The sequence below is a fragment of the Mytilus californianus genome, unplaced genomic scaffold (genome assembly GCF_021869535.1).
Source record: "Mytilus californianus isolate M0D057914Y unplaced genomic scaffold, xbMytCali1.0.p SCAF_7, whole genome shotgun sequence".
Classification (NCBI taxonomy): Eukaryota; Metazoa; Mollusca; class Bivalvia; order Mytilida; family Mytilidae; genus Mytilus; species Mytilus californianus.
In genome coordinates, this window is record NW_026262723.1 from 4,789,867 (window position 1) to 4,810,359 (window position 20,493).

Consider the following 20,493-nt stretch of genomic DNA (forward strand, 5'->3'; position numbering starts at 1 on the left):
ATGGATGCTAGAAAAAGGCCTTTTTGATTGTGAAGTACAAATAGTTTGTCAACAGATACAAAAACTCCCAACAGCCAGTCCATGCTACCAGGCAGGTACAGGACCAAATAATACAAGTATAATGCAGTTGGGGAAATAATAAATTAAATATTTCTGTATATACCGGTATATGTCCATTACAGCTGGTACATATACTAGATGTTACCACTTGCATCCAATCTTCAGGTTAATTTGTTAAATAGTCAGGATAACTCTATAAAGTTTGGGGGATACAGGTTAAGTCTAGATGGATTCTCAAAACTTCCCTTTTTTAATGTTACAACCCTGATGATTACTAGGCTGAAGGCCTTTAGTAATCAGTTTGTCTGTCCTGTCACAAATTACTTCCCCCTCTCTTGCTTTCATACCCACTGGAGAGCAATGATGAAACTTGGTATGATTATTCACCACTTCAAGAAGATGTGTCTGTACAAGGAAGAAAATGGTGTATTGCGATTTATGATCAAAAACTTGGGTCAAATTAGTCCCTCCTGTGCTTATGTACAAAGATGTTTTTTAAAACTACTTTCATATTCCTTGATGTTAGGTAATGAAACTTTGCATGATTATTCACCAATACTAGAAGGTGTGAGGCCAGCAATTAAGAAAACCATACACTGAAAGTTGTTTCAGCTCTCTAACTTGAAATACCCTTGGTTTTTGGAAATGAATTAGTTATGCACCACAGAGTTTATTCTGTGGGTATAAGCTATGGTGTAACACTTATTACTTCTTAGAGGAGTTCAAATTTGCATCTTATTTACTTGTTTACTCCCATCACTCTCTTCTTGTTTTTGAATAAATCCTGTAGAATTAAATTATCAAGTAAATAAAACTGGCTTACATCTTAAAATATATAACATCACATTGCATGGCCTGGCTTAAGATAAATAGATATGACCCTGATGCTGCAGTTATTTAGAAAAGAAAAGAAATATATAACTGAAAAATTGTATGATCAGCTAGATTTAACTGTCTGCTGCTTCTATCTAAATAGGGGAGCTACCATTTGATTTCAATGGGGGTGGGGGCTAGGATGAAATTTGAAAAAAATAGGCAGGACAGGAGTTTTGAGTAAAAAAAAAAAGGCAGGATGAGACACTTGAAAAAAAAGGCCGGACCGAATAGAGTGAAAAATAAAAAGGCAGGACAGAGATTACAACTTAAAAAAAAAATGCAGGACAAAATTTTTCATCCTAGCCCCCCCCCCCCCCCCCCCCCAATAAAAATCAAATGGTAGCTCCCTTACCTGTAAATAGATGAACACATTAACACATTGAGAAAGTTTGGGTCTACCCTCTCTTTGAATCATCTTGTGGGACTGGTTTGCCCCAATCACCTACTATATCAAAATTTGGAGTTGCTAATACATTTTGCATTTATTCAAGGCATACAATTTTTATTGAATTCATTGGACTTCAAATTTCATTGAAAGTACAGGTCACTATTCAATGCTTTCAGTTTTCAAAAGTGACCTGTTCTATTGATGTAATGCAGTTTTCAACTTTAGAGATACTCATACTTGAGCTTGACTGGTTGACTGGACTACTGTTATTCTAAACTTCTATATAAGCTAGTTTAAAAACTTGACAGGAATGTTTTTGAATGTTACAAACAGAATTTTAAAAAAAATCAATTGTTTGCATCATTGATTCATTGTTGTTGCTTTACGTACAGTGGCAAATATTTCATGTATGGTCAGGACAAAGTCTAGCTATATTGCGACCAGGCTTAATTATCATGGTTTCTGACCGGCCAAAAATATGGCCATCTTATGAATAATCATGAAAGTATGTAATCGCAATGACTTACCAATTGTGTATGAATATTTATGTCTTAGGGAGCTACTATTTGATTTTTAGGGGGGGGGGGGGGAGGGCTAGGATGAAAATTGAAAAAAGGCAGGACAGGAGTTTTGAGTTGAAAAAAAGGCAGGATGAGCAACTTGGCAAAAAAAAAAAGGCAGGATGACAATCAATGTAAAAAAAGTCAGGATAAACTATTAAAAAAAAAGACAGGACCGAATAGAGTGAAAAATAAAAAGGCAGGACAGAGATTACAACTTAAAAAAAAAATGCAGGACAAAATTTTTCATCCTAGCCCCCATAAAAATCAAATGGTAGCTCCCTTAGGATTATACAGGAGACGTCAATATGATATATATATATATTATACGATATAACATTATTTGCTCACCCTTCCCAATACATGAGATCAGCTGTATGATAATATTGTTGTTACGGGTTTCTACTATCTATTCGATCTCCATGCAGTTTAGTGGGTGGCTGTGAATTTGTCTTGTCTTCTCTATTAAACATGATGAATATTGATGTATTATTTTAGGGGGAAAGGGGAGGTTAGGGTTTGCGCCTTGATATCGAATATCCTGTTTACTGAACTGAAATCTATCAGCAACAGCAGGAATTAGTAAGACTCTATGACTTTATGTTAGGGGACTGTGACCCTAATCATGTCTTCAAATAATATTTGTGATGTTTGCAAAAATAATATCTTTTAAAAATTTTAGGGGAAGCACACGCCCGCCAATATATAGGGACAACTGATTTGGCGTGCGTGGGTTCAATTCACACCCTATATATTCATTTATACGGCTAGTGCAAGGAGGGCAGATTAGCATAGTGACCCGCGCCGACTCTCTTGTTTCTTACGCCTTAAAGATCAGCCCCAAAATCCATAGTTTACTTTCTTCTTTCTCTTCCCCTAGTTCAAAACACCCCATCTAAGAATAAGAAAGGACACACATTCCTTCTTTTTCTTTTTCTCCATCAAAGTTTTTGGAGATCATGTATCGAATTTCTCACAGTCTCTGGGATCCACTATAAATGAAGTTTATAATAGAACTATGCAAAATACTTTCACAAAATAATATGACAATAGAATCTACCTTTGTCACCTTTACTAGCTAGTAGAGTGATATAAGCCTCTAGCAACCTATTAATAAAACTGGGTATATTTATATCTTTGGTTGAATATTAAGCATGAAAATAATACCGTTTTCTAAAAGCATCATTTCTATAGTAGAAGTAATGGAACATAACATTTACTTGACAAGCGTGTTCACCTCATTTCCTCCCATACCTTCATTTTATACAAACATTAACACATAAACATGGGTTATCCGACTCATCATCAAAAGACGCACAACGCACAAACAGACAATAAACAAGCAAAACATGCTTCGTTAAGCCTGATTTGGTACAGGCACAACATTTTATAGGGGGCACTTGTCTTCAATCATCAAAACATTCCCTGTCATAAATAGCATGCCTTTCTATACTCACCAGGAAATCTAGAAAACAGCAGATTTCACTTTGACTGACATAGCATGTCTTTCTATACTCACCAGGAAATCTAGAAAACAGAAGATTTCACTTTGACTGACATATAGCATTTATGTCTTTCTATACTCACCAGGAAATCTAGAAAACAGCAGATTTCACTTTGACTGACATATAGCATATATGTCTTTCTATACTCACCAGGAAATCTAGAAAACAGCAGATTACACTTTGACTGACATATAGCATGTCCTTCTATACTCACCAGGAAATCTAGGAAACAGCAGATTTCAATTTGACTGACATAAGACATGTCTTTCTATACTCACCAGGAAATCTAGAAAACAGCAGATTTCACTTTGACTGACATATAGCATGCCTTTCTATACTCACCAGGAAATCTAGGAAACAGAAGATTCCACTGTGACTGGCATATAGCATGTCTTTCTATACTCACCAGGAAATCTAGGAAAAAGACGATTTCACTTTGACTGACATAAAGCATGCCTTTCTATACTCACCAGGAAATCTAGGAAACAGAAGATTCCACTGTGACAGGCATATAACATGTCTTTCTATACTCACATATATAAGGTAGCCATACTTGTTTGTTATATTAAACAGCCACTCCAGGTTCAACAGTCCTAACTGGTGTTGTGAATTCTCATCACAACATGTAATTGAAATTAATAAGCAGCATTCTTGTCAGGCCATTGAGTATTTAAAATTATCAAACCATCGAATGAAAGAAGCATTTTATAGCTTAAGTAGGAAGTAAATCACACACGGAGCTCTTGCTTTTGAACGATGTAAGACCTTCATGGCGAGTTTAAATATCTATGGTATTAATAATATTCTAAAACGTCCAAGGAATTGAAAAGATAATGCATGGACAAAGGAAAATTGACAAAAAATCAAAGGCCAACAAAAAAACTACAGGGTAAATTGAAGATGAAGCAACATGTACACTATCAGAACAGGGTAAAATCATGTGAGTTTAGTTTTAATGCATGTTAATCTCTTATCTTGTTTTGTTCATATGTTCTTTGAAACATTATTTAAACCAAATTCCTCAATAAAAACATTGCAGGTACTAATAAGGGGCTACCATTTGATTTTTATCTTTGAAGATTGAAGGATTTTGGAACGTTTATGAAAACAAGCAATCTTGCAACATAAAACATAACTTTCTTTGCAGCGCAAAATAAATAAGACGTCTTACAACAAGTGAAGATAAAATTTTCATCTGCAAGAATTAAAAACTCCGAGTTACCCTCACCCTTTTTACACCCCAGAAGATTAAACAGTCGTTCCATTAGTGTCTCTTGTTGAATTATTCTAGTCAAATATAAGTACAAACATGACGTCAAAAATCACTATCAGCTTGCATGATATACAGACAGTGCATATTATTTGTTCACAAGATAAGCCGTGATTCATACTGGCACCTGATGTTTCCCGCTTAAATGTACAAAGGTGAAAAAGATATGACAGAAGTTCCGAAGCGTTGTCAGAAGATAGACGGGTTTAAAAATTCAGAATTTTTAAAATGATGTTTACTGCTCTGTTGTTCTTGCCATTGGTTTTTGCTGCAGACCCACAACCATGTTGTACCAGATCTAAGTTCACGACTAGTTTGGTAGAATTAGGAGGATATTTGGACCCCGTATCAAATATTCCGACACCCGTAGACGTAAGTATAGTTTAGTCAAGCATTAGAACACAAGGAGGGACTAGCTTAAAATCGCGCGAAGCATATATATGGTGTTCATTACATACATTTTATATGTGAAATTCAATTTTAAAGAAACAGAAAAAAAATGTTACTGTTTCGTTACGTTTTATGTTCTTTAATTTCAGTCCTTTTCAGTCTCCAAAGCATATTTCTTATAATGGAAGACAATTTTCAGTACACCACTAAATGCCAATTTATCATCAGTAAATAGTTGCAAAATCGTATTTGTTGACGAAAAAAGGTCCTCCTGATTTTTCATTAGTGTATATGGGTAAAAATGAGTCCTATAAATCATTCGAAATAACAAGAATAAAAAAACATTTTTAGCAAAATGTATTTAAATGAATAATTTGAATGCAGAGGGGTAACAATTAATACCAAAATTAAATTGAGGCTGTACGAAACAGCACGCCAATAAAACACAAAATAAGAAAGACGTTTATGCATGCATGAACATTATTGTACTTGAAAAATATTTCTTACAAAATGTCCATGACTGAACCAAAATAGAACTTGCAAACATTTTTTGCATGACATTCTAATGATAAATGGTTTTACTCATCCATGAAAATTTTCATTTCAAAAACTTTGTTGCAAATATATGCATATAACCGGCGATGTCTTTAGTTTTATTGTGCTGATTTGGTTGATGTCTAATTGAGGCACACCTCTTTAATTCTTCTTTTTTTGTAATTTGCGACGTAAATAAAACAATAATCTTAATGAAAAGATAACCAAAAAGTAGTATAAATCATACGGTGCAAAAAATATCATTTTGTGATTCAAACTTCTTGGACTTTAATCATTTATATATGTGTTGTAAGTTTACAGCCACAGTGTACTATGATTATGACAACAAGATGTTACGAGCTGATCGAGATATCCCACAAGCTGGTGGTACCATGCAAAGAGTAACAGTTATATCAGACTTTAATAAGGCATGTACATTTTACAGTTAATTCAAATTAATGATAAGTATTTGTGTTTACTATATTTCTTTATGATGTATGAATGGTTCAGGTGTCAGAAGTTTTTAGATATTTTTCGTCGACGGGATATTTCGAGTTAACTGGGATTTCAAATCAACGGAGTTCGACTCATCGCAGTCAAAAATGCTATGAAGAAAATTTTTTTTTACCGGGACTGACAATATAGATCAACGTATCTAAGTTTTCGACACAGTCGAATTGGACACTTCGAGGTTCGACTGTGTAATTTAAAGTTTTAAAGATCAAGTACCATGCAAATCACAAATAAACTATAAAACATATGCTGTATGCATACCATCTCCGCCAAACGAGTACACGAGGATGATGCTCTATGAGTTAAGCTAATTTTGCATGCATATCTTCCAGGATATGGCCATTTAACAAGCCTTTCCTCCCCCTTTTTATGTTTCTATGTTTCAGATGTTCAGTCTGTGTTTCAAATGTATTTTAATTTTTCATATCTGTATTTTCTTTGGGTTACGACCTTGTCTATCCTTTTGTCCAGTAAAACTGATTACATTTCAAACTTTCGCATTTAGACATATGTTAGGGTTAGAGAATTCGCATGCAATGATGATTTAAAAATTTGATAATATCTCACGTTTAGATAGGAGACATTCAACAAACAGCTATTGTATGGCGGTTTGTCACCGGAAATTATTTTCGTCAACCGGTTTTAACAATAGTCATACGGTGGAGGTCGCCTGTGAAGAAGAAAACGCTCATCCCTTCCGGAGCACTCTGAGTTCAACTCAGTTTTTGATGGGGTTTATGTTACTCAATCTTTTGTTTTCTGTGAAATATGTTAAAAATTGTTGTTTATTTTTTTCATTTTCATCATCCCCCGATGTTGACTATACATGTTTTTTGTCGACTTTTATTGCAGATGAAGCAGTATACATTACTTGGGGGGAAGTGTAGTATCACAAATGAAACAACACCAATGACAGCTAACTGTATACCGGGTGAGTCAAGTACTTTATTCGTCTTTTCAGGTCAAAGTTGTGTGTCTCTTGTATTACGACCGCTTGTTGGTAGAGTTTGATTGTCGGAGGCAAAATAGACGTAAAATAATATTTCCGAATATCTTTTGAAAATAAAAAAAAAAGATATTTGAAGGAAATATTTGATATTGAATATGAATGACTGTCCTCAATTATTGTTTGGTTCAAACTAAGTACATTGCATACATAATCATAGTTCTCCAAAATGATGTCAAACTCTACAGTTGTTTTCATTTATATAGTTTATTGTTTTCGTTTGTTCTGTTGAGTTTTGCCTTTACAGATTCTAAAACATATTTTTTAAATTTCATTCGAAATTCTTAGATTTTCTTCTTTAAACTTCACACGAAATTCTTAATCTTTCTTTTTTATATGACTTGAAATTCTGAAATTTTCTTACAATTCTTTTATTTCATATTACGGTGGAAATTCTGAAATTTTCTTCTTTATATTAAAATGGTCGTCCCCTAAGAAAACTTGAACTGAACCAATATTAGTCAACGTTCTTTTTTTCAGTTAATGCCACTTTTGTAAGTAGCTCGAAAATAGGATCAGCAAGCAGAAGCTTTTCTGTTGACACATGGAAAATACCGATGCCAAACTTCTTCATAAAGATATCGATGACAAAAGACCATTGTATTCCGTTTTCTGAGTCAACATGGGGAAGTGTTAACAAAGGTGAACAATTTTATATTTCGTACTTCAATTTTGAATGATGTGATCTACATCTATTAACAAATAATTTAATTTTTGATGTAACACGTCTTCTGATTGGCTGAAAGTGTTTTGTCTATCAGCTCATAGACATAATTTTGTCATGTGACCGTGACGTCATCAACGTTTTTTTCATGATTTACTCCTTAAAAATAGAATTTAGAATTAAATGATCCAGTGTGCATCACATTTTGATGTTATTTCTTCATAAATAATTTTTTTTATAGTCATTCCGTAATGAATTATCTGTCTATAAGGCAATGACCATTCATCTTTTGTTGGGTATGATTTTTTTCTCAGGACAAACAATAATTATTCTTTGATACTAAAAAATTACTACTTTAATAATAAAAAAATGGTTGTTTCTCAATCACATAGAAATAAGAATATGTAGTTTGAGTGCCAATGCGACAACTCTCCATCCAAGTCACAATGTGTACAAAGTAAACACGTATAGGTCAAAGTACGGCCTTCAACACGAAGCCTTGGCTGACACCGAACTGCAAGCTATAAAGGGCACCAAAATGACTAGTGTAAAATAATATAAACAGGAAAACAAAAGGTCTAATCTACATGAGAAACGAGAAACACTTAAAACCACACCAACAAACGACAACCACTGAACAACAGGTTACTGACTTAGGACAGGTGCAAACAAATACAGCAGCTTTTAACGTTTTAACAGGCGCCAACCTTCACCCTAGCCTGAAATAGTAGTGTAACATTACAACATAAAAAGACGCACTATAAAATATCAATATAAATGGCTTAACTCAATCAAATAAGACATATTAACAAAAACAAGTAAACATACACTTAACGAATAAATTTGATCTATGACACAATATAAATACAATATTAATTAAAAAGGGGGGATGTAAAACAATGTCAAAAAGACAACTACATGTATAACCTTGGACAAAATAGTGTTAAATAAAATAACGTACACAGGTAAATTTAAATATAATAATTTTGTTGTTAGGAGTACGGAAATATTTTTTACAAAATAAATAAATAAATTTGTTGTTCATAGTATGAGAACAGAAGTGAAAATTTATCGTCGTACTAAATACTTATCAAAGGTGGTACATATGAAAAATGGTGAGACGAGATATAACACAAACTAAGTAAACATTGAATAACAAAAATGCATTACAAATTGTGTCAACAGGTAAAATTAACACGAAAGTACGATTTGAGAGTACTCGCAGTTACTGAAAGCTAGTTAAAAGCCCCCAAAAAAATTAATAATAAAAAATCATGCATCAGAGACTAAAATCAACTAAAACACATCCCAGGGATTTAGTGTTTTAACGCCATGGACAGTCAAAGAAGACATGACTTGTGCAATGCCAAAATAAAAGTATCGACAGGCAGTAGGATAGTTTGGATTTAACTTTTATGATAAATATGTATAATGTTATACTAGTATATAGATAAAGCAATGTCTATATAGAAAATGAACGTGGATGTGTATTTATACATCATAAAAAACCATTCGAAAAGAATACAAATTTAGTTATGTTTTGATTTGTTGATGACAAAATCGATATTTGTGCCAATGTAAACAATTTTCAAAGATCTTATTGCAACATTAATAAGATATCCTTTACTAATAAGTTTGTTTAAAGGTTCGATGAGTTTACACGGATCACATAGTGATTTCCGCGCTTTTAGTACAATATTACCGTAAAATTTAGGATGTGAAATACCGTTTTTAATAAGTTTTCTACAGGTACAGCCAAATTTACTGATCAAATCTTTGTATCTATGAAAGAATCTAGGAAAAGTTTTAAGTAATTTATGGTAACGAAATCCCATACATGAATATGATTCTCAAATGTTCATTTTTTTTCAATGGAAGTAGTTTTTATTTCACTTCCCTTCTGAAACAAATTATAATATTTCAAGAATTTTAGAATCAAACTATCTATTAGAAAAAATAAATGGAGAACGTGTCCATGGGACACAGATGATGCCCCCGATTGCATATAACGTAATACATTGGCATAACTTGAGAACGGTAAACGTGGCACCACCTAAATTCGAACTTGATTTGAGTTTTGTGGTAATAAGCATTTTGTATAAGTTTCATAACATTTGGTTGAGGCAAGTTAAAGTTAGAGAACGTAAACCAATTTTCGGACGGACGGACGGACGAGGGTAAAACTTATTGCCCCCCCCCCCCCCCCCCCCCCCCCAAGTGACGGCGTGGGCATAAAAAAAATACCCAACAAAGTATGAATTGCCTTAGATTTGGTGAATTTACAATTTGAGCTGATTTAGCTTAGTCGAACTGTTAGAAAAGTATCTTTACTTTGATTTATTTTGTTAAAATTGGAATTGATTTCTCTCATATTTTATGATTTGTAAATGCAAACGTAAACTCTGCTGTCACAAAAAGTAATTACTGCTGAACAATATTTTTACTATTCAGATAATTGATTTTCAGTAATATCAATTGTTGTCCTTATTGAATGCCGTGAGCAAAATGTTTCCGAATTGTTGTTAAGGGGACATATATTATATAAAAGTACGTTTCACGCTTCAGTGAATCTGTTAGATTTTCAATAATGAATTTGATTGGTATAACGTACAAGTGATATTTGAAAAAGTTCAATCTGTTGCATAAAAAAATAAATACACTTCAGTATTTTCCTGTGTTAACCTCACTGTAAAAATTCTATTAATCCATCTTAAGTAAATCGAAGGCGGCAAGTTTTGTCCCGCGAAAGTTGATACATTCAAATAAAAAACTATTTTTTTTTAAATGGGATATGACCATCGTGTTTTTGTGAGTAAACTTTCCCTTTTTAATCGTACACATTGACTCGAAAAAACAATGGTTATGACATACTTCAAAACATTTCTTCCCAAGAAGGCTACATATTATAAAAATAAGCATTGTGGTATGATTGCCAAAGAGACAACTATCTACGAGATTTCAAATGAAGTGGATGTAAGCAATTATAGACCACCATACGGCCTTAAACAATGAGAAAAACCCAAACTGTATTGTCGGTTATAAAAGGCCCCAAAATGAAACATGTGTAACAATTCAAATAAGAAAAATAACGGCCTAATGGACAACAAAACAATTTACGAAAAACCAATCAGACAGACATGAAACAACGGCAACCACTGATCTTCAGACTTGAATGATCTTTCGCAATATTCATATGTAAAAAGAATGATAATCTAATCTGTTATACGTAATGTTTTTGTAGTTGTAACTGAGATAAACTACATGTTTATGGACTTTAAACCAAGCGTTCCTGAGAGAGTCTTTGATATTCCAGACGCCTGTAACGGTCATCACGTAAGTAAAACCAAGCGTTCCTGGCAGAGTCTTTGATATTCTAGACGCCTGTAACGGTCATCACGTAAGTAAAACCAAGCGTTCCTGACAGAGTCTTTGATATTCCAGACACCTGTAACGGTCATCACGTAAGTAAAATCAAGCGTTCCTGGGAGAGTCTTTGATATTCCAGACGCCTGTGACGGTAATCACATAAGTTTAATCAACCGTTCCTGAGAGAGTCTGATATTCCAGACGCCTGTAACGGTAATTCCATAAGTTTAACAAAGCGTTCCTGAGAGAGTCTTTGATATTTCAGACGCCTATAACGGTCATCACGTAATTTAAACCAAGCGTTCCTGAGAGAGTATTTGATATTTCAGACGACTATAACGGTCATCACGTAATTTAAACCAAGCGTTCCTGAGAGAGTCTTTGATATCCCAGACGCCTGTAACGGTCATCACATAAGTTAAACCAAGCGTTCGTGAGAGAGATTTTGATATTCCAGACGCCTGTAACGGTCATCACATAAGTTAAACCAAGCGTTCCTGAGAGAGACTTTGATATCCCAGACGCCTGTAACGGTCATCACGTAAGTTAAACCAAGCGTTCGTGAGAGAGTTTTTGATATCCCAGACGCCTGTAACGGTCATTACGTAAGTTAAACCAAGCGTTCCTGAGAGAGTTTTTGATATTACAGACGCCTGTAACGGTCATCTTGTAAGTTTTTTGTTAATTTTTTTTAAAGAACGATTTTTAAAGAGAGTATTACCAAAGTAAGTTAAGTTTGATGAAAATAACATTTTATAAATTTCGTTCGTCCGAAGCACTTTTCTGGATTTACCCGAATTCACCAGGAACGCTCAAACCATAATTATTTGAAAGCAAGGGATGCATGTATAACTACGTAGAAACCTTAGGAGATAGATGACCAAAAAGAACCATCAGGACCGTATTCGAGAAAATGTTTATTAAGTATCATATACCATGGTTGACAAATGTTTATCTAAATTGACTTAAGAAATGAGATGTAAAATAAATGACTGTTTATTTATCGATTTTCTTTTTAGCTCACATGGCCCAAAGGGCCAAGTGAGGTTTTCTCGTCACTTGGCGTCCGTCGTCCGTCGTCGTCTGTTAACTTTTACAAAATTCTTCTCCTCTGAAACCACTAATCCAAATTTAACCAAACTTGGCCACAATCATCATTGGGGTATCTAGTTTAAAAATGTGTCCGATGACCCCGCTTGCCAACCAAGATGGCCGACATGGTTAAAAATAGAATATAGGTGTAAAATGCAAGTTTTGTCTATTATTTTGAAAACCGTTATAAATAGAGAAAATCTGACAGGGGAAGAAATCGTTGGCTGACTCCTTATTGGAGTTATTGCCCATTAATGACAATTTTATATTGTCTGTTAAGTTTGTTAACCAATACAAAAATCTTCTCCGAAACTACTTGGCCAAATTTAACCAAACTTGGCCACAATCATCATTTGGGTATCTAGTTTATAAATTTGTGTCTGATGACCACGACTGCCAACCAAGATGGCCGACATGACTAATAATAGAACATAGGGGTAAGATGCAAGTTTTGTCTTTTATTTTGAAAAAAATAAAAAAAGAGAAAATCTATCGGGAACAAAAATGTTCAGAATGTTGAGCTCTACCAATTGTCCATATGCGTCCAAACGGTAAGACGACTCCTGATAGTTATTGCCCTAACATGACAAATGTTACCATTTTTTTTATTTTTGCCTACTATCTTGAAAACTATAATAGCTAAAGAGAAACTTTAAAATGCAAAAATGACCAGCAAGACAATGTCTACAAATACGTCCCAAGGTCGAAATCGTCAGTCGACTCCTTATCAGAGTTATTGCCCTTTGATGACGATTGTTTATCAATTATTTGCGTTTTTGCCTTATATCTTAAAAATTATAATAGATAGATAGAAACTTAAATAACAAAAATGATCAGCAAGACAAGATCTACAATTAAGATAATATGGAGGCTGAATCCTTATTGGAGTTATTGGAGTTATTGCCCTTTAATGGCGATTTTCACCATTTTTTTTTTTTGGCGTTTTGCCTCATATGATAAAAATTATAATAGATAAATAGACATTTTAAATCACAAAAAGGATCAGCAAGTCAAGATCTACTAAAGGGTCAAAGTTTGCTGTCACTCTTTATAGGAGGGATTGCCCTTAAATGAGGATTTGTTTTAAGCTCTTTTGTGTTTTGAGCAAAAACTAACGAAGATAGAGAGAAACTAAACAGAATAAATTATCAGCAATACAAGATCAACAAAACAGATAATTTTGTCATGAATTCTATTCTCATCAACAATGATGGAGAGTGTCCTTTGTTGAATATATACATATACCAATGTTAGCGACACAGGCTCTTTAGAGCCTCTATTTTTTTTACTTTTTTATTTTCGCATTTTGTGTGCTTTGCTTTTTTCTCTATTCTTTGTCATTTGTTTTCCTTGATGATGGCCAGAAAGGTCAGATTACATATATTGATGATAAAAAATTCACAGAAAAATTATACAAAAGGTTGTTTCAGATACTTTATTGAAATAAGTACTCGAATACTCGAACTTTAAATTGACAGAACTTGAAATCGATCTTATGAAAATATCTATTAAAAAAAATCAATTTCAAAAATCATATTTCAAAACTATAACAGTAAGCTTCTCTTATGTGTGCCACATTATTCTCTCTATTTAAGGCCAGTTTGTGTACTTAAGTTTTAAAAAGACGCACACCACCTATTCTTGGCCCCCGTTCCTATCCACGTTAAATTTGTAACTTTCAAACATTAATGGGGGCGGGATCAATATACAGTTTTTTTACCGAAACTTCGGATACACCAAACCAGGTATTTCATATCTGAGAAACAGGCACTATATACCCTCAATTTTACAATGCATTCATTCATTTTGGTATTAGTCAAAATTATCAGTCAAAATGTGTTCTACAATGACCACCAGTCCTTCACCTTTCATTTGATACTTAAATTACCAAATATATTTTACATAGTTTGATATTTACACCTATGCGTAGGAACTATTTTGTTTTAAATATGTACTACTTTCCAGAATGTACTTTTTGACCGGGCCCGAATTTGTGGTGTTTCATCTTGCAAAGTCTATCTGAATTATTCTGCAAAGAAATCCGATCAAACCGGTGCTAGGGGCCGTCTTTAACTTGCAGTGATGTGAGAGGTTTTTTTTGTTTTTTTTTTTTTTGCTCCGTGTTGAAGGCCTCACTGTGACTTTGAGACGAAGAAAAGCAATGAAAGCGCTGTTCCTTTGCTTTTTTGTGTGTTTTTTTGCTGTGCATGTATTGATTTTGTGTAATGGGTCGACACCCCATATCCGTTGTTTTACCATTATATATGATATTTGTATTTTATGTTTGCAGCATTTCTATTATTTTATCAAGCTAAATCAATGTTTATACATTCAACTGATTATAAAACCTATAGAATATAAAAATCTAAATACGAAATAATTAACACTGTTATCAACATAGAACCATAGCGCTCTAGAGTATTTTGATATTAGGTGTGAAATACTCGGCGGAAGATATTTAAAAAAAACCTGATGATTTAGCGCCAAAGTATTATAACCCATTAAAGCGCTAGATATTTACCCCATTTTAGTTAAAACTATATCAACTTATTAAGGCAAATTTTAGTGATATAAAAGTATGTCATTTTTTACGCATTTACAATATAAAATTGTGAAATGACAAATCTTAATGTCAAAACAGCACAATATTAAAATTTCATATTCATTATAATACAGCATAAGAAATCTGAATACTTTACTCAATAAAACCAACGATGTCTCTCTGTTCTAGGATGGATTGTATATACCAGTAATCGTACATAATGAAACCGTAATCAATAGTTCCCCTAAAATTGACCATAGAAATGAAGTTAGAACTGTTCTTTTCTTTATCTTACTTTATTTACCTTTTTTATGCCCCGCCGTAGCGGAGGGGTCATTAAGTTTTATCCTTGTCCGTCTGTACGTCCGTCCGTACGTACGTCCCGAAATTGGTTACCGTTCTCTAACTTTAGTTTGCCTCAACCAAATGTTATGAAACTTATACTCAATGCTTATTGCCACAAAAAAAAGATCAAGTTAGAATTTTGGTGGCGTCACTTTAACCTTTCTTGAGTTATGTCCCTTTACAAATGGAAACATTGCTGAATTTTTCGTTTCCGTACTCTAACTTTAGTTTGCCTCAACCAAATGTTATGAAACTTATACACAATGCTTATTACCACAAAACTCAGATCAAGTACGAATTTGGTTAGCGTCACTTTTGCCGTTCTTGAGTTATGTCCCTTTATAACGTTATATGCAAGCGGGGGCATCATCTGTGTCCCATAGACACATTCCCCATTTATTTCTTAGACTTTTAATACTTTCAAATTTTGTCGATCAAATAGCTCAATCCGTCACATATTATATGCAACTTTCTTTCTTTGATTGGTTTTAAAAACTTTTTTTGTCATTTATAACTGTTCCGGACCATATGAGTATTTGGACCATCGTTTGGTTATTAACGCGCTGGATCAGAACATATTGGTATTTTTCGATTAAATCTAACTTCCGCAAAAAGATTCAAACAGCTTGTTCTGCAAAACAAAATCTGCACAAATTACTAACTGAAATCCTTAATCTTTGACATAACAAGTATATCGTGAATATTATGTTACAAGGATATCGTGAATAATGTAACAAGGATATCGTGAATAATGTAACAAGGATACCGTGAATATAATGTAACAAGGATATCGTTAATAATGTAACAAGGATACCGTGAATATAATGTAACAAGGATATCGTGAATAATGTAACAAGGATATTGTCGTCAATATAATGTAACAAGGATATCGTGAATACGTGAGAAGCTATAAGTCCAAAGGGGAATAAAAAGAATAGCCATATTCATTCTAAGGCCAACTTTGACAGAGGTAGATTGAACGTTGGTGTCTTAATAATTTCTTTCTAAAATCAAATTTAATATAAGTATCAACCAGGACGATACCAAGTTTCAGTGACATGTGCTTCAAGGCATAAAATAACGACCTGTGTAAGGTATTTTTTTCAATTAGAGGGGAGTTTCATGGACCTAAGATTAAAAAAAAAACCAACTGAGTGTTCCAAAACGAACTAAGATTAAACGCACTCTTAGAGTTAACATTTTGGTGAGAGTTTTGAAACTGTTACACTGGCATACATAGTGATAATCGTTACACAATATATCACAGATGTATTTGAGACTTTAGAAAATACCTGATTTTATTGCAATGTTTTAAACAAATTATCATAGATTTTTTTTCAATTACAGCCTGGTATTGGTGTTGGCAGAAGATCTGTTATGAAGTCTATGTTTTTGCCATAAAATATTTCCATGAAAGATACATCGTCTCAAATTTTCGTTTACTTTCTTCGTGTGTACAATTATGTCGATAGCTTTATTATTTAAATATTAGTATTACTTACCCAATCCCGGAATTAAGATATCATTTATCTAACCCCAGAGCATGATAAGTTAAAAAAGGAATACAGAAAAACAGATGTGTCGATTAACAAAATAAAAAGATGGAGTCATGACAAACGACAAAGTTTAACGTAACTACAACAGATGACCACATGAGACAGAATATGCTTATGTACCACTATACTACAATGTCCAAAGGATATCAAACGGACAATCGCAGAGATAGTCTAATGTATCGTAGTCGCCTCGACTGCGGGAACACGTGTGTTAGATCATAGGCCGGGTAAAACAAAATACTTTGTGATTGCACCCGCTTAACATGTAACATTAAAGAGTAAGTCAGAACAAAGATAAGTTGAGTGGGAGTCAAAATGTGGCAGAGTGAGATGCAATGTCTTCCTGAAGATATACTATTGTGAACTAGAGCTTTCAATATCTGAATCAGGTCTACCGCACAACACAGTTGTTAATCATATTACACATCAAAAATAAGCAGCTGCAGCAAGAGTACATGATATTCACTTATCGTGCATTTTAAAATTATTGTAAGAACAAAATTGGATATTAAGAAGGCATTTATCCAGAAGCAAATTAAATTGCTCTGTAGAAAACCATTCACCAGGATATCATTAGGTGTAAACTTATTGCGCCAAATAGGAATGTTTAAATGTCCATTAACTCTGGAATGACAAACCAAAAATATTCAAAATCAAAAGCCAGTCTACATTCACCAATCCCAATAACACTGTAAAGTTTGTAGTAATTTTTTCAAAGCATACTTAGTTTAGAGCTTGTGGATGGCTTTTGAAAATGCCTTTTATTTATCTGACGGTCAAAGTCCAATTACAATGGTATGACATTGGATTTATTTTTAATTCGAACGGTGTGTTATGTTCATCAATTCGAACAATTAGTAAATCAATCCAAGAAAAATCAAGTTATGGTACACTGTGTGAAAATTTAGTAACATCACAAATTAAAGTCCGGTTACTCTGAAACGACAAAATAGAAAACATAAAACATCCAGGAAATCGACCCCGGATTAATAGAGCTAGTGCACGATATGTGAAAATTAAGTTACGTAACTCTGAAACGACATCACATCACCAAAAATTTTCAAAATCGAAAGGGAAGTTTCTTCTGCCAATTCTAGTCTTGTGTTAAAATAAAAAGGGAATTGGTTTAAGAATATTTTAATTATCGTACGAAGTGCTGAAGTGCTTACAGACGGAAGGACTATGGTGAGCCATAGAACGTCCCATCTTCGTCCGTCGGGCATATGCTAAGGATAATACATTGTCAATAGACAGCTATCCACCAGAAACCAAACGGGCGTAGATATCAACAACCATACGGTCACCGTACGGCCTTCAACAATGAGCAAAACCCAGATCGCATAGCAAGCTACAAAGGACCACAACATTTTCGGGCGTAGCGAACGAGTTATGCTATATAAACACAGTAAGATGGAACCAAAAGGAACATCACTGTTCAAAAAAAAAATCAACAATAGGAAACGAAGAATAATCTCTATGTAGTAAATTTTAGTATACGTGTGAAGGGCTGAAATATCTAAATTTAGGAAAGGGTATTTTGTCTTCGGAATACGCATTTGATAATTGCCACTGGACGTTACACATCTTTCGGGTTATATCAATTTATATTTTATTAAATATGTATAAAACTTTATGGTATCAGTAAAGTGTTTTTTGTTCTCGCCTTTGATACACAGTCTCACAGTTATCAACACCTAGCTTAGTGGCTAATCTTAGTTGTACAGGGAGTGGAATAACAGTATTGAGTCAGAAAATGTATATGTCTGTTTGACGTCTGACCTTTTTGATACTTCCATTATATTAATATTTTCTCAATTTTTCATACCGCTTATAAGAAAAAAGTCAGAGAAGCACGAAAAAAAAAATAAACAAGATGGACGATGCCGAACCGCTTTAATTCGCAGCTGACTAAATTTGTCATCAATTTATTTCCAAGGGAAACCATATAAGAAATATTTCCCTGGAAAATAAGTTAAGAGTAAAAAGTACCATTTTACTTTTCTATTTCCCTGTGAAACTTTTCATGAATACCAGTTGAGTATGTACAGTTTCCCAGGGACATATTTTTGTGGTCTGTTTCCTATGGAAATTATTCATTTTCTTAAAAAATATATTTTGTTTGGCTATTCTTTATATAAAACATAACTCTATATGAGATATTCCTTTTTGTATCACTGATTGTTCGTGTAATCCTCTGAAATTAAACTTGTAAAGTAAACAAACAGTTGTTGCGTGATCGTCAGTTTGCAAAGAATTCCGCTTAAACAGGTGTTAGGGGCCGTCTTAAACTTGCAGTGAGTTGAGAGTTTTCTTGCTTCGTGTTGATGGCCTGATCGTGACTTTGAGATTAAGAACAGCAATAAAAGCGCTGTTGCTTCGTGTTTTTTTTTGTTTTTTTTTTTTGCTGTGCATGTACTGATTTAGTGTCATGGATGAATACCCCATATCCTTTCTTTTCTATTGTAATGTTAAGATGATTTCAATAAGTAATATTGAATCATGTTCAGAAATCTATGCATTTCTCTTACATTGTATATGCATGGAGCAAATTCTAATTTCTATTGTTTCCCAAACAAAACAAGTTCCCTTTGGAAATTATTCATTTTCCCAATGTGACAGTGGACTGAGCATACACCTCATTTACTTTTACGACAAATAACAGACAGTGACATGGTACCACTTTTATTAACTGTAAATACATATTTATTTCAACATACTAGTATACAAATTGTTCAACAAATTCGGTAACCAAATACATTCATTCATACCTCAAGCTAAATAGAGACCAAGAACTGAGGGACTAATAAATTCGACAAAGCACTACAAAATTACGCAGTTAACTAATAAGACAAGTAAGACAATTTATACCTGTAGTTCAGTAATTTTGAACTATGTAAAATGTACGGAACAACCGTATCGAATCTTTATCATATATCTTTACGATAAACCTGTCATATATATTGATCCATATAACTTTTACTGAATGAAATTCTATGGGGAAACTGCAAATTATACTTTTTTCAAATAACAAAATTAATATTCCATGTAAATATTGTTTCGGCTTTAAAGCGTCCGCTAAGAAAGGCGGTTAAGTATGGAAGAGAATATCCGCCATAATTAAACATTTCTTAGTTTGTAAAATACAATTTCTTAATTTTTAAAAATGTAATCTCTTAATTTGTAAAATGTAATTTCTTAATTTGTAACATGTATTTTTTCCATCCGTTACATGTATTTCTACATTTCTTGATTTGTGAAATGTAACTTCTTAATGTGTAAATGCAATTTCTTCAATTGTTAACGTATTTTCTTAGTTCGTTACATAAAATTCTGCATTATTTAATTTGTGAAATGTAATTTCTTTGTTTGAGTCACGTTTTGGAAGAATGTGTCATCGTAAATGTTACCACTGCCAGCCAAAGAGAAGTTCCGTTTCTTAAGAACAACTACAAGTTACAAATCAACAAGTTACAAATAAAGAATGAAATAGGTTCCACAATATTCCGCACGAGGGCGCTATTGTTATTGTTGCTGGTAATTTTCTCCATTGACTTCGGAGTACCCTGCTATAAGACCGGTATAAATTTGTCGCTATCGGTATATGGTGGTGGTATACGAAAAAAAGGTTTTTTAATCCATTAACTACTTTTCATAAGGTCAGTCCGATATAATATTTACAGTTTATATATTATAAAAGTTTATTCAGGTTACAGCCCTAAGATTGTGCAATTCAAACAGGAGATTTCTACAGATATTTTCTATGTCCTGAATAGATATTTTCTATGTTCTGAATAATGTCACTGTCTTTGTCTATTTTCCCAGCTTT

At 33.4% G+C, this 20,493-nt stretch overlaps 1 protein-coding gene across 1 annotated transcript; it reads left to right on the forward strand.

Moving 5' to 3' along the window:
• Positions 1-6,948: 6,948 nt before the first annotated feature.
• On the forward strand, positions 6,949-16,661 carry LOC127708165 (uncharacterized). Its single transcript, XM_052213006.1, has 4 exons — positions 6,949-7,027; positions 7,583-7,744; positions 11,008-11,099; positions 16,459-16,661. The coding sequence occupies exons 1-4, from the start codon at positions 6,949-6,951 to the stop codon at positions 16,510-16,512; spliced, it is 387 nt and encodes a 128-aa protein (XP_052068966.1). The 3' UTR covers positions 16,513-16,661.
• The last annotated feature ends 3,832 nt before the right edge of the window (positions 16,662-20,493 follow it).

Bases quoted from the DNA above. Each gene is read 5' to 3' on its own strand.
- LOC127708165 (XM_052213006.1), top strand. From the start codon at position 6,949: ATGAAGCAGTATACATTACTTGGGGGGAAGTGTAGTATCACAAATGAA. The intron at 7,028-7,582 runs GTGAGTCAAGTA...TCTTTTTTTCAG, and splicing joins GACAGCTAACTGTATACCGG to TTAATGCCACTTTTGTAAGT. The intron at 7,745-11,007 runs GTGAACAATTTT...ATGTTTTTGTAG, and splicing joins ATGGGGAAGTGTTAACAAAG to TTGTAACTGAGATAAACTAC.